The following is a 15218-nucleotide window of genomic DNA, read 5'->3' as shown; positions in this document are numbered from 1 at the left end:
ACAAATCACTGCTGCAGTGCGAAATTAATATCTCCCAACTCAGACCTCGTATCAAAGATCCGACTGGTCAGAATGAAGAGCAATGAGTTCCGAACCTGCTGTAAAAATTTCAGCCCGATCCAACGGTGAACGAATCCGCAGCGCCGAATTTACTGCGACAGCTCTATGAAAAACGTGAACAGAATTTTCCCTCTACCTCTCCCTCTATGTGTTAGGGCTTTCAGTGTATTCTGACTCTATTGTTCTGCCTCTCTCTTTATTTTATAGCCTCCTCTCCACTAGGTTTAAGTGAGACATGGGCTTCTCAAATTTTGGGCCTTTTCTCCACATAGGAAGGGAGCCCAATACCCAACAAATCTCCCCCTCACAACTATGTGGAGATAACCGCCAAACCGGCGATCTCACAACAAACTTCAAACTTTCCTCTTGGCAATGCTTTAGTCATCATATCAGCACCATTATCATCTGTATGAACCTTTTTCAACTCCAACAACTTAGCATCCAAAGCATCACGTATCCAATGATACCTCACATCAATATGTTTGGATCTAGAATGAAAAGTTGGATTCTTACCAAGATGGATAGCACTTTGGCTATCAACAAACAATGAATAGTTATCTTGCCTAAAACCAAGCTCCTGCAAGAATTTCTTCAACCATAACACCTCCTTGCATGCTTCAGTAATAGCAATGAACTCTGCTTCTGTAGTAGACAACGCTACACACCTTTGTAGTCTTGATTGCCAAGCCACAGCTCCCCCTGCAAACTTTATCAAATAGCCCGAAGTGGACTTTCTGGAATCAATATCCCCAGCCAAATCTGAGTCTGAGTAACCCATCAAAGTAGGTTTATCACCTCCAAAACAAAGCTTCATATCAACTGTACCATGAAGATACCTCAAAATCCATTTCACAGCATTCCAATGCTCTCTACCTGGGTTTGACAAAAATCGACTAACTGTACCAACAGCATGTGCAATATCTGGTCTTGTACACACCATCGCATACATCAAACTGCCCACCGCAGATGCATAAGGAACTCTACTCATATTGGTCTTCTCAACTTCATTTGAAGGACTCTGTTTAACACTCAGTTTAAAATGAGTAGCAAGAGGAGTACTCACAGCTTTAGCATTTTCCATCTGGAATCTCTGCAACACCTTCCTAATGTATTGCTCTTGTGATAGATAAATCTTCTTTTCTCTCCTATCACGTGAGATATGTATGCCAAGAATCCTTTTAGCAGCTCCCAAGTCTTTCATGGCAAAAGACTCGCCAAGTGTCTTCTTTAACCTGTCAATTCTGGAAATATCTTTCCCAACAATAAGCATGTCATCAACATATAATAACAGGATAATAAAGTCATCATTAGAAAACCTTTTAACAAAGACACAATGATCAGAAGTAGTCTTCTTGTAACCTTGCTCACACATAAAAGACTCAAACTTCTTATACCACTGCCTTGGGGCCTGCTTCAAACCGTATAGACTCTTCCTTAGTCTACACACATAATCTTCCTTGCCTTTAATAAGAAAACCATCAGGTTGCTTCATGTATATCTCTTCCTCCAAATTACCATGAAGGAAAGCTGTCTTCACATCCATCTGCTCAACCTCCAAATCAAGAGTAGCAGCTAAACTTAGCACAGTTCTGATGGATGACATTTTCACCACAGGTGAGAAAATCTCATTGAAATCAACACCCTTTTTCTGTCTGAAACCTTTCACCACTAATCTGGCCTTGTACCTTGGAAGCGTAGAATTTGAATCTTGTTTCACCCTGAAAATCCACCTAGTTTCCAATGCCCTTTTGCCCTTAGGCAATTTCACCAAGTCGTAAGTGTGATTATCATGCAAAGATTTCATCTCATCTTGCATTGCATCCAGCCACTGTTTCTTCTCTTCACTATCCAAAGCCTCTTCAAAACACTCAGGTTCTCCACCGTCAGTCAAGGTTATGTACTCATCACAGGAATACCTTGTAGAAGGTTGTTTTTGTCTATTAGACCTCCTGAGTTGGACTTGAGGTGATTCAGGTATATCACCAAGATCGTCATCATCATCATGTTCCTCTTGAGCATCATCAATTGGAACCTCTACTCCACTTCCAAACTGTTGATCATCAACATCACCATGTTGCTCATTGTCTTGAGCTTCCGTTTCAACATTCTCCAAATTGTGAGCGGGCAACCTCATCGGATTACCATCAGTGAGATTACTATCTTTCTCGGGTGTGGTCTTCTCCACCTTATCAATGTCTTCAATGGTCTGGTCTTCCATGAATTGTACATCACGACTTCTAACAAGCTTCTTCTCAACAGGATCATAAAACCTGTAGCCAAATTCATCCTCACCATAGCCAATAAAGATACATTGCCTTGTCTTTTTATCTAACTTGGATCTTTCATCCTTAGGAACATGAACAAATGCCCTGCAACCAAAGACACGCAAATGATCATAGCTAACATTCTTACCAAACCAAATTTTGTCTGGCACCTCAGTATTCAAAGCAACTGCGGGACTGAGATTAATAACATGCACAGCTGCAAGCAATGCCTCTCCCCAAAAGTGCTTAGGCAACTTTGCTTCTGAAAGCATACATGTAACCCTTTCAGCCAAGGTCCTGTTCATCCTCTCCGCTAGACCATTCAACTGAGGAGTTTTAGGAGGAGTCTTCTCGTGTCTAATACCATGCTGCCTGCAATAAACATCAAAAGGTCCACGGTACTCACCACCATTATCACTACGGATGCATTTCAGCTTCTTACCTGATTGCCTCTCAACCATAGCATGAAATTCCTTGAACTTTTCAAGTACTTGACCTTTCCGCTGAAGAGCATAGACCCATAGCTTCCTGGAACAATCATCAATAAAAGTAACAAAGTAAAGTGCACCACTAAATGACTTTACCTTTAATGGGCCACAAACGTCAGAATGCACCAATTCAAGCAATTCTGACTTCCTTGAGGGAGGATGCTTCTTAAAAGATACTCTGGTTTGTTTACCAGCCATGCAATGAGAACATTTCTCCAATTCTGCATTTCTCAATCCCATAAGCACATCCTTTTTAGCTAAGCAGTTAAGCCCTTTCTCACTTATATGACCAAGCCTCCGGTGCCACAAAGATGCCTCCATATACATAGCATTCACACTGTCTTTAGCAACCAAAGCTTTAGTCCAATACAATTTAGATTGTCTCTCCCCTCTGGCCATAACCAAGTTACCTTTAGTGAGCTTCCATTTACTAGAACCAAAGTGATTGTCATAACCACAATCATCAAGCAACTGCACAGAGATTAAATTAAAACGAACATCTGGAGCATGTTTGACTCCTTTAAGCAACAACTGCACTCCCATGTTGGTTTGCAGGCAAACATCACCAACACCAATCACTTTAGACTCACCATCATTACCCATCTTCAACACTCCAAAATCACCAGAAGTGTAAGATGTGAAGAACTCCTTCCTAGGTGTAACATGCAGTGTAGCACCACTATCAATAATCCACATGCTCTCATCAGATACAAGATTAACAGACTCAAAGTTACGAAGAAGAACAAGATCACCATCTGTAGCAGTAGTGACACGATCATCATCATCATGATCATTCTCTCTCTGTTTGCCCTTCTTGTCTTTGTTCTCCTTTTTCCACTTAAAACAATATTTCTGAATGTGCCCAGTTTTATGACAAAAATGACACTCTAAATTCTTGTATCTTGACTTGGACTTGCTCCTACTCTTCTCTCTACCACCTTTATGTTCCTTTTTCTGACTTCTCCCCCTAGCTTCTGTAACAAGCATCTCAGACTGAGATGAAGAACCATGTGCCTTCCTTCTCATCTCTTCATTAAGAGCACCGCTCTTTGCCATCTGAAAAGAAACAACACCATTCGAGGCAGAGTTTGTAATTGAAACCCGAAATACCTCCCAAGACTCTGGTAGAACAACACCAATGAGATCTGAGCCTAACCACATAAGACACTGACACCACTCTCAACCCAAAACCTTAAGGCAATGGGTTTATGGGCCTTGATCCTTATATGGTGCTCTACTTTCTCAATACTGGTCAATGTGGGACTTAGACTCACACTTGGATTCCTAACATTCTCCCCCTCAAGGGTGAGTCCCTTCAACCACATTGGTACACTCCCCCTCCAGCGGAAGCATTCCCAACCACGAGTACCCCTTCTCGTACCGCCGTTCATCTTAACGGGACACGCTTACCTGGAACTCTTTGCCAGGAAGACTTTCGATACAGGGACCTTACTCGTCTGAACCGATTTTAACCATCGGCTCTGATACCACTTTGTCAGGTTTTACAGAGGGGGTTTCACTGGGGAGAACAACACCAATGAGATCTGAGCCTAACCACATAAGACACTGACACCACTCTCAACCCAAAACCTTAAGGCAATGGGTTTATGGGCCTTGATCCTTATATGGTGCTCTACTTTCTCAATTCTGGTCAATGTGGGACTTAGACTCACACTTGAATTCCTAACATATAGTTATAGGGTATGGAAAAAGATTTATGATTAATATACACGACAGGGTTATATTATAGGTAGAAATTGTTAAGGTGTAGTGCTACATATGAAATGTCTTGTTCATGGTTGAATTTATCAGACGTTTTTGTAGTGTAATATGGAAATTGGGAAGAAGAAAAATTCTATGGTTGCAATGTGAACTCACTGAAGCAGACCAGCTCGTAGACTAGGATCTGAATCATTTCGAATACTGTATGAGCAAGTTGTCCACTACCAGCTTATTTTATTTTCTACTGTAATTAGGCTTTTTTGGACTATAATCAGACTCCAGTTTTTTACATATTGTTTTTTTATCTTCCAAAGTAAATCTTTCCAACACCAAGAGTTGAAGCTTTTCATTTTATACTTCGTCCTTGTTATTTGTTTCAGACAGAATCTCTGAAGTGTTCACTTTGCTAATGAAAGGTGGAAGGACCAATAAAAAATGCTGTCATCGAATATGAAAAAGAATAACCATGAGAATGAAAAAAAATAGGGTTAAGCACGTCTTTAATCTCTTAATTTTGATGAAAATTAAAATTTGTTTTTATAACTTTAATATATTTTGATGTCTCATATATGTTTTCGACTAGTATTTGAGTTTTTAAACAAATTTCAATTTTATATTAAAATTCAGGAAGACCTACTTAACCCAACAAAATATATGTATGTTTGATACCTACGTGGTAGACAAAAAAAAAAAAAAGGTGTTAAACTTAGCAAGTGAAAGTCTTCGTGAAAGTTGAATGATTAGACAATGGTTGTGTTGAACAATCTAAGTTTGAACAAGTATTTGAACTATTTCTTTTGTGAAAATATTATTTTTTGGTTTTGTCTTTATAGAAGAATCAGTGAAAATAAATTAACATATTGCAGTTAAATGTGAAAATTAGTCTAAAGTAGTTACTGGCTGAGAGAGAGCAACGTGCTTCTGATATCTTGAAGACATTTGTTCTTCTAATATGAATAAAAGAAAAACATGCATAAACATTCAAAAATTCCTCACCAACTTTCCATGTATGTCCCCACACCACACCCATTATGACCTAGTCCATCATATATCAATGCTTTTTCCTAAATATATTATTATGGTAGTTTGAAAAATAAACCACACTAGGGATATATATATATATATATATATATATATATATATATATATATATATATTAAAACTTTTAATTAAAATATACTTATATATTATCATCCAATCACAGATTTTTGGTAATTATTATAGAGCTATATTTTTTTTTAAATATCATTGAAGTTATATGGCCATTAAACTCTTTTTATAATTTGATATTTTTAAGTTATAACCTATGTTTAATTTATTTATATAAATCACTGGTATCTTTTTACAAGTCACCTAAAACCACACTAAAAAAATTGTTGATTAAGTTGTAGTACTAGGAATATTGTCATTACTTTATCGACTAAAATGTGGTAGCAACTTGCAGTTAATGGACTAGTGGAGCTTGCACATTATTTGTCTGCATAACTTTCACACCACTCACCAAAAGGTGAGTTGCAGTTTTTTGTTGACAAAATAATGAAATCCATAACTGGAAATAAAAATAAGTTCACCAAAATGGACAGCACTTGAGTTAAGAAGCATTATAAGTTGAAAAATTGAGAAAGCAAGAATTCCCTTGATAAAATACTTATGCTACTTGCAGTAATGGGTTGTTGGTACATGAGTTTTTGTGGCACCCATTGTTTATGCACAACTAAGTCAATTTCTACCGCAGCTTTTGGAATTATGTGAGATTTTCTGACACCAAACCAAACGGTTCTTCTGATATCATATATATCCAATGTTGTACCTTGAAATTCGATTTCTTTCCACCATATAATAAAAGGACAAAAGTTGAAGACCGAGTTCTTTGACGTAGAATTCAAAGTTACGAAAGCAGGACATAAAACATTGACATGAGCACTGATGTGAAGTTTGAAAACTATAATTTACGGTAGTTTCCACTGTTGTCTTAATCATTGTCTTAATAGCATTTCTTACAAGTTACATGCAAGTATTTTACACGTAGTCCTTCATGGTTTTGTTTAAACTGGTACATAATCCATGGTTACCAAAGAATTCAAGGGAAAACCCTTAAATCATTTTGGAATAACGAAAGTTAAAAATTTTACTACGATAATCCACAAATTATCAAAAAATAACTTCATTTTTTATTGAATATCAGCACCAGAAGCACTTACAGAACTTTTTCTAAATTTTGTACAGAATAAACTAGTGCATAGTGATGGGTGCCCTGTTAGAGATTTTTTAATCTTAAATGACTCATTCTAGACATATACATCACTACACAAGTCTGCAACAACCATTAGTGGTACAAAATTTCACTTGCAAACCATTCTATGATATATAGCCTCTAGTACTAATCTCAATCACCAGAAAACTGTGGATTCAGTTACTACTTCCTCATGGCAGTGTCATATGCAACTCAAGTTCTTCTCTTGATTGTATTGACAACACTCCACTTCAGAGCAATCATAGTAGCAGGACTCAATATGAGTTGCAGTGAGAAAGAAAAGGATGCACTCCTCAGTTTCAAGAATGGACTACAAGACCCTTCAAAGAGGCTTTCATCATGGTCTGATGAAGAAGATTGCTGTTCATGGCCAGGGGTTCGCTGCAACAACATCACTGGTCAAGTCATGGAACTCAATCTTAACACATCTGTGGGATCTCCCTATAGGGAATTGAGTGGTGAGATTAGTCCTTCCCTGCTTGAACTAAAATCTCTGACTCGTTTGGACTTGAGTTCAAATTATTTTGTTCTTACTCCAATACCAAGCTTCCTAGGCTCAATGGAGAGTCTAAGATACTTGGACCTTAGCTTAAGTGGGTTCATGGGACTAATCCCTCACCAACTAGGAAATCTATCAAAACTACAGCACCTTAATCTTGGCTACAACTATGCTCTTCAGATAGATAACCTTAATTGGATATCAAGCCTTTCTTCCTTGGAATACCTTGATTTGAGTTATGTAGACCTTCAAAAAGAATCTGATTGGCTTCAAGTACTAAGTGCACTTCCTTCTCTTTCAGAACTACACTTGGAGAACTGTCAAATTGATAACTTGGTACCACCAAAAGGGAAAACCAACTTCACACATCTCCAAGTCCTTGATCTTTCAAATAATAATCTCAATCAAGAAATCCCTTCATGGCTATCCAATCTCAGCACAACTCTTGTCCAACTTGATTTACACAGTAACCTTTTGCATGGAGAAATCCCACAAATATTGTCAAGCCTTCAGAACATCAAAATTCTAGACCTGCATGGTAACCAACTCAGTGGAGCACTTCCTAATTCATTAAGTCAGCTCAAGCATCTTGAAGTTCTTGATCTCAGTAATAATACCATTATTTGTCCACTTCCTGCATCATTTTCAAACTTATCATCGTTGAGGACTTTGAACCTGGCTCACAACCGACTGAATGGAACCATTCCCAAGAGTTTTGGGCTCCTCAATAAGCTGCGGATATTAAATCTTGGAGCTAATTCTCTGAATGGTGATATGCCTGTAACTCTTGGAACCCTCTCAAATTTAGTGACATTAGACCTTTCATCAAATTTGTTAGAAGGATCAATAGAGGAGATACATTTTGTAAAACTTCTGAGATTAAAGGAACTACGTTTATCTTCAACAAACTTGTTCCTCAGTGTGAACTCTAGATGGGTTCCTCCTTTTCAGCTTGAATATGTTTTACTCAGCTCCTTCGGAATAGGGCCCAAGTTTCCAGAATGGCTGAAAGACCAGAGTTCTGTTAAGGTGTTGACAATGTCTAAGTCAGGTATTTCAGATTTGGTTCCAAGTTGGTTTTGGAATTGGAGTCTGCAACTTGAATTCCTTGATCTCTCAAACAACCTCTTGAGAGGAGATGTATCCAACATCTTTTTAAATTCCAGCGTCATAAACCTGAGTTCTAATTTGTTCAAGGGTGCATTGCCAAGTGTGTCTGCAAATGTTGAAGTGCTGAATATTGCCAATAACTCAATTTCTGGCACAGTTTCTCCCTTATTATGTGGAAAGACAAATGCTACTAACAAGTTAAGTGTGCTGGATGTCTCAAATAATGACTTATCTGGTGATCTTGGTCAGTGTTGGGTTCATTGGCAAGCCTTGGTGCACTTGAACTTGGGTTCTAACCATTTTTCTGGTGAAATTCCAAACTCCATTGGGTATCTGTCTCAACTTGAGTCTTTGTTGCTAAATGACAACGTTCTTTCAGAATATATACCTTCATCCCTGCAAAATTGCTCTACAATGAAGTTCATTGACATGGGTAATAACCAGCTTTCTGACACAATACCAACATGGATGTGGGAAATGCAATATCTAATAGTTCTTCGTCTGAGATCCAATAACTTCAGAGGCAGCATTACTCAAAAGATGTGCCAACTTTCTTCCCTTATAGTGCTTGATCTTGCCAATAATAGCCTCTCAGGATCCATTCCAAATTGTTTGGATCAGATGAAGACAATGGCTGGTGAAGATGACTTTTTTGCCAACCCTTTGAGTTATTCTTATGGCTCTGACTTCAGTTATAACAACTACAAAGAAAGTCTTGAGTTAGTTCCCAAAGGAGATGAGTTAGAGTACAGAGACAACCTCATACTGGTGAGAATGATCGACCTTTCAAGTAATAAGCTTTCTGGGGCAATTCCACCTGAAATTTCAAAGCTATCTGCTTTGAGGTTTTTGAACTTATCTAGAAACATTCTGTCTGGAGAGATACCAAAAGACATGGGAAAAATGAAATTGTTAGAATCCCTTGATCTCTCATTAAACCACATTTCAGGTGAAATCCCTCAAAGCTTGTCTGATTTGTCCTTCCTCAGTTTTCTGAATCTGTCATACAACAACTTATCTGGCAGAATTCCCACAAGCACACAACTTCAGAGCTTTGAAACACTTAGCTACACAGGAAATCCTGAGCTCTGTGGTCCTCCTATAACAAATAATTGCACCAGCAAAGAAGGGATTTCAGAGAATGCTTCTGTTAAACATGGTGATGGAAATTTCCTTGGAACATCAGAGTTTTATATGGGAATGGGAGTTGGATTTGCCGCAGGATTTTGGGGGTTTTGCAGTGTTATTTTCTTCAACAGAACTTGGAGGCATGCTTATTTTGGTTTTCTTGACCACTTGAAAGATGTGATTTATGTGACCATAGTTTTGAAGGTTAGAAGATTACTTGCTAAATCACGAGTTTACCTTTTAGCTGCTAACAAGAGAGATATTACAGGGTGATTTCTAGCCATAAAATTTGTGAACAGGTTTACCTTGTATCAGTTCGTACATGTTTGCTCTCTGTTTAGTCGCTTTCTAGCCAAAATACAAGCTTTTTTATGTTAGAGCTGAAAGAGTGCATGATTTGAGTGTAAAATTTTGTTTTGAATTTACAATTACCATGCATCAATGGATGACCAAGATACATTCTTAATTACACCAAGTGTGAGACAATCTTCTGACGCTGCATCTTTTAGCCACAACAACTATATGGGCCATTATTGTATTCTAATATCCATACACCAACAATGATTAGCATTATAATAAGTATCATGTCATAAATAGTTGCACATATATTATGGAACAGTTAAGGCTGATTTTCAGCATCAAAAAGAAATTCCAGCAGATGATAGGGAAGTGTTTGTAATAGTCTTGTTGCTTTGATTTTTCAATTCACCCACAACATTCGTATTAGCATTATGATTACCATTTCTATAATTCAGACATGCAGGATATCCTCCAATTTCTCAGAAACCAGTGTATATATCCTCAGCAACAGGATGAGAAAAAGTTAAAATGAGAAATTTTAAGAGATGGTGACTAACATTGTATAAATAATCAAAATGGGAATCACACATTCTCACATTAGATAACAAACACAACAAATTACTATTGAATTACTTTCATCCAAGATAAAAGAATCTTCATCTACATCTCAATTATTCAAAGTAATTTGCTACACTCGAGACCTTTCGAAAGAGATAGTCTTTAGATGAAACAAAAATGTAGTGTTTCATCAGATGACTAATGTATGAACTGACCAGAAGACTCAAAAGTCAAAACTAGACAAAAACCGTTTGCAATATGAAAACTTATCAGAAGAAATTGCTTCAAGAAAATATGAACGTTTCAAGAAACATCTGGATACGAGAAGAGACTCAAAAGGAAATATCTCGATATTGAAGATTTGCAAAGAATGAATATTCAAGACTTATGTTGAAGATTTGCAAGAACCGACATTCCGTAATTATATTTGCAAAGAATGAATATTCAAGAATTGGATTGAAGATTTACAAAGAACGAATGGTCAAGAATGATGCTGAAGATTGAATCAGGAATCTTAATTGAAGAGCAAAATTTGAAGGATATCATATTCAAATAGATATGTGCCTCAACGATCATTTATCAAAAAGAACATGCATCTAGAAATTGTCAAACAAAAAAACAAATATGAAAACAGAACAAAGGAAATTTTATGAGTCTCACCCATTCCAAAATGAAACTGCTTAAGGAAAATAAGTACTATTTGAAGTGGTTTTTTCAATTTTTTTCTAGTTTGTTTAGTTGTTGTCTTAAATAAATTACAGAATCATGCTTGTGTATTATTAGGTTTTGTAGAATTACTAGTGGCACCTTCCCTTTTGAAGTTACCACCTTCTAGAAGAATGAAGGTCTTAGAAGAAGTCTAGTTCAAGGAAATGTTGTCACCGTACTACAAAAAGTTGTATATTAGTTACGGAAAAATTCCTAACTATTTCGTACCTAATCTTTCATTAACAAGTTTTGTGATAGGTTAATTATCAAATTGATAGAGAATGTTTCCTACATAAATCAAGCAGGTAGCTAATTAGAGATATAATCTTTTGCTATTTCATAGTTAATATCTTTTTAATTCCTTATTAGTTATAATTATAAAGTTTTACAATTTCTAGCTAATCTTTAGTTATTTCCTGGTAACTTTGCTTTCATAAATTTGTAGCTAATATGTCACAATACTACTCTCTTTTATTTGTAGTTAATTTGTCGTAATTTTGTTTTTCCTAGTTTGTAGCTAATCTGTCGCAATTTTGTTCTCACTAATTCGTAACTAACTTGTAACAATTTTGTTATCGCTAATTCGTAACAATTTTGTTCTCACTAATTCGTAACTTGGACTTTAATAGGGATTAAACTGATGACAAAGACTAATTAAGTTAATAATTACTCAAGCTTTTAACTTTTTTTTTTGTGTTTTCCTTTTTCTTTTATCTTTACATTAAACCAATTGAGCTATACATAAAATGTCAAGAGAATCTGCACAATTTGCATACCACTTCTAAGAAAAATAAAAGAAAACCGAAGTTGTAATTAAAGAGAAGTTGTAATTTAGATATTATATATATCTAAAGTAAGAACCAAGATACACTCATAATATCAAATATGCATTGTGTATAAAAGATCTAATTTGAAAATCAAAGTGTTGTTATAAGCGGAGAAGAGAGCGTCTTTCTTGCATATGGATAAGTTAAGAATGTGGTTATAAGTATACAGTTTATCATTGTCAAGAGTTTTCAAGGTATGTCATTGTATGTGTATATAAATTGTTATATGTTTTTTCGGATAATGTATAAGGTTTCATTATTTTCAATTACATCATTCTCTACTTATATTTATATTTATAAAAGGTGTAAAATTTCCAATGTCAATTGTGAGGTGGTAGCACAATTAAAAATGTCAAAAATGTCAAAAGAGTGGTAAGGAAGTCACCACAGAACACGGAAGACACTCTTTGCTCCACAGATTCAACAAAGCAACGCTTCTGCCCTTTTTTTTCTCCAAAAACCCTAATTTGCTCTAAAATTCCAAACTTACGAAAGCAATGACCTATGTTCCTTCAATGAAATGCATGAACACCTCAGAAATTTTAATACAAGAAAAAACACACTAACAAATGCAGAAACCACAAACTTAGAAAGAAGAAAAAAAATCAAAACTTTCAATGTCACAGAAATCGCACCTTGGACCTTTCTTCGACGACTTCTATACTTATTCAAAATCCTTGAACCGATGCTGAAAGCATATTCAGATGTAATTGTGGTAATTGGGATATTTAGCAAATCTCAAGCCATGATTGAAAAATCTGAGAAACATTGACTATTACTCTTTCACCATTCAAGAGTATCCATAGGTTCAGTAAATGGAATTGCCAATGTTGGCTCATCTAAAAATATGTCAAGTTGGTTCTTTCGCATATGAGTAGAAGCTTGAAGCTTGCGTTGTGTTAATTCCTAACATAAAAACCGAAATCAGAATTTAATTTATATGTTAATTAATAGTGATTAAATTAGTACAAACTAATATGATTATATGACTTACATGAAAAGCGTTTGACTTGATTGAATCAATTGAGGATGACTTTGTTGTTGACAAATCACTATGCTTACGCTTTAGGAGTTTGATGTAGGATAACTTGAGGCCGGAATCAAATTTGTAATCTCATAAAAGGGTAACAAGAAAACACGGATTTTTTTTAACTCTTTTCCATTTCTCCTCAGACAGACAATAATCCTCATTAACTAAGTGTACACTTACAAACACACGTTGATATTGTTGATATTTAAGGACACTTTGAAGCATTAAATATGTAGAGTTCCACCTTGTAGGAACATCAATACACAAAGTTGTCTTGGCATCAATGTCTCATATTTTTTCAATGCATTGCTTAAACTTCATCATCCTATTTCAGAACTCCTAACATACTTTTTGCTCTCCCTTATATCATCTAAAGAATCATCAAGAGCTTTCAATCCTTCTTGCACAATTAAGTTTACAATGTGTGCACAACAACGTACATGTAAAAAATCACCATCACAAACCAAAGCATTTTGCAAAAGAAGCTCACTTTTTAAAGTTTTTATTAAAACATCATTAGTATACGCATTATCAAAAGTCAAAGAAAATATCATTTTCTCAATTTCCCAATCACGCAAAAATCCATTTATTTTCTTTGACAACTCAAAACCAGTGTGAGGTGGAGGGAAGTGACAAAAGTTCAGAATTTTACTACATAATTTTCAATTTGTGTCAACATAATGTGTTGTCAAAACAATATAACTCACTAGTTATAGAAGTCCACATGTCGGATGTCAAACAAATCCTATTTCTTATTTTTCTGAACTCTTCTTTTAGTATGTTTTTTTCTTTTCTAAAAGTAAGCACATTATAATGAAAAAGAAAAGGAATAAATATATTTTTCATCCTCATAAAATGACAAGCGTTCATTTTTAGATCTCTAAAATTATGTGTCATCGTCGTCTATGCAATTAAAATCTACGAGAGACTTTTAAGATAATAAATTACAAATATTCATGTTTTTTTCTGCTAATTGAAGTAGGTTAATGATTTGTAGTGTTTAATTAATTATTTACTTTACATTATCGAGCCTCTATTAGCAAATGGCAGACCACTCTTATAATTTTGGAGGATCGATATAAATTTTAACGGCAGAAAAATCTAATATTTGTAATTTAATAATATTTTCTCCATAAATAACAATGACACATTTATAAGTTTGAAGAGAGAAAAAAAAATACTAGCATTCTACAGACGAAATACGAACAATTGGAATTTTGAAAGGGAAAAGAAAATTACCCAAGAAAACACTTACGCACAAAAAAGTTAATGTTAAAATTAAAGGAGTTTTAAAGTAAAAGTTCTTTAAGTTTTTATTTTTTATTTTTTGTCACACGTTAAGTCATTCCGGATGAGAAACAAAGAAACTAAGGTTATTCCCTTCAATGAATGAAATAAATAAATAAATAAATAAACCTTATGAATGAAAAAGATGCATTGGAAAAATCTTGATTTCCTTCAATGGCTCTTCCGATCTTAAACTAGTCACAGCCCAATATTGTTTTCAAACACTTAGTCATTGACAAAAAAGAAAAAGGAGTCACGATACAATGACGGTGTGTTAAAATACTTCTCGATTCTTATTTGCAAAATCAAAACCATAGAAATAAGAGAAAACTCAGCCACCATTCATATGTAACAAGGTAGAAAAGGCACTAAGATTGTGCACAAATAAAAGAATTTACAAAAATAGTTTTTAAATCAAAATTTTACAAAATGATATAAACATATATAAACATAAAATAATTTAATACAACATTAAAAAAATCGTTTATCTTTTATCATAATTGATGATGTGTTTTCAAGGTATTCTTACCCATAGTTTTGTATGTAAATGATTTGACAGAAATTTAATTCCTTATGATTATTAATTTATTTGATCATTGGAATGTAAAAATGAGAATTTCAATATTTTTGTTACGAATCTTAAAAAGTTTGACATAAGGCAAAAAGTACTAATCTATTGCAACATTAATCAACTTCACATATAAACTAAAATTTTAAATGAAATCAAAGACATAAGAGCAAAAGACTTGACGATATATTTGTAAATATAAATGTTTTCTAATATAATCTTTAATATGACGCAATTAAATTTTATTAAATAATAAAGTCCAAATATTCAAAAAAAAAACTTTAAAATGATAGTCTAATCGTAAAAATCTAGTCACTCCTCGCGCTAAAATCTAGTCGCTCTCCCGAGCCAAATTCTAGTCGCTCCCCCATGCAATAATTTAGTGGCTCCCCCGGGCGTATCGCCGCACGCTCAA

General features: G+C 35.0%; 1 protein-coding gene across 1 annotated transcript; it reads left to right on the top strand.

Moving 5' to 3' along the window:
* The first annotated feature begins 6699 nt into the window (after positions 1-6699).
* On the top strand, positions 6700-9991 carry LOC114181276 (receptor-like protein EIX2). Its single transcript, XM_028067683.2, has one exon. It carries the CDS (start codon positions 6961-6963, stop codon positions 9796-9798), a length of 2838 nt encoding a protein of 945 aa, XP_027923484.1. The 5' UTR covers positions 6700-6960; the 3' UTR covers positions 9799-9991.
* Positions 9992-15218: the final 5227 nt, after the last annotated feature.

Source organism: Vigna unguiculata, chromosome 4 (assembly GCF_037176805.1).
Source record: "Vigna unguiculata cultivar grain cowpea cultivar isolate G323 ecotype 2 chromosome 4, ASM3717680v1, whole genome shotgun sequence".
NCBI lineage: Eukaryota > Viridiplantae > Streptophyta > Magnoliopsida > Fabales > Fabaceae > Vigna > Vigna unguiculata.
This window is presented reverse-complemented; position numbering and strand designations above follow the sequence as displayed.

Bases quoted from the DNA above. Each gene is read 5' to 3' on its own strand.
- LOC114181276 (XM_028067683.2), top strand. From the start codon at position 6,961: ATGGCAGTGTCATATGCAACTCAAGTTCTTCTCTTGATTGTATTGACA.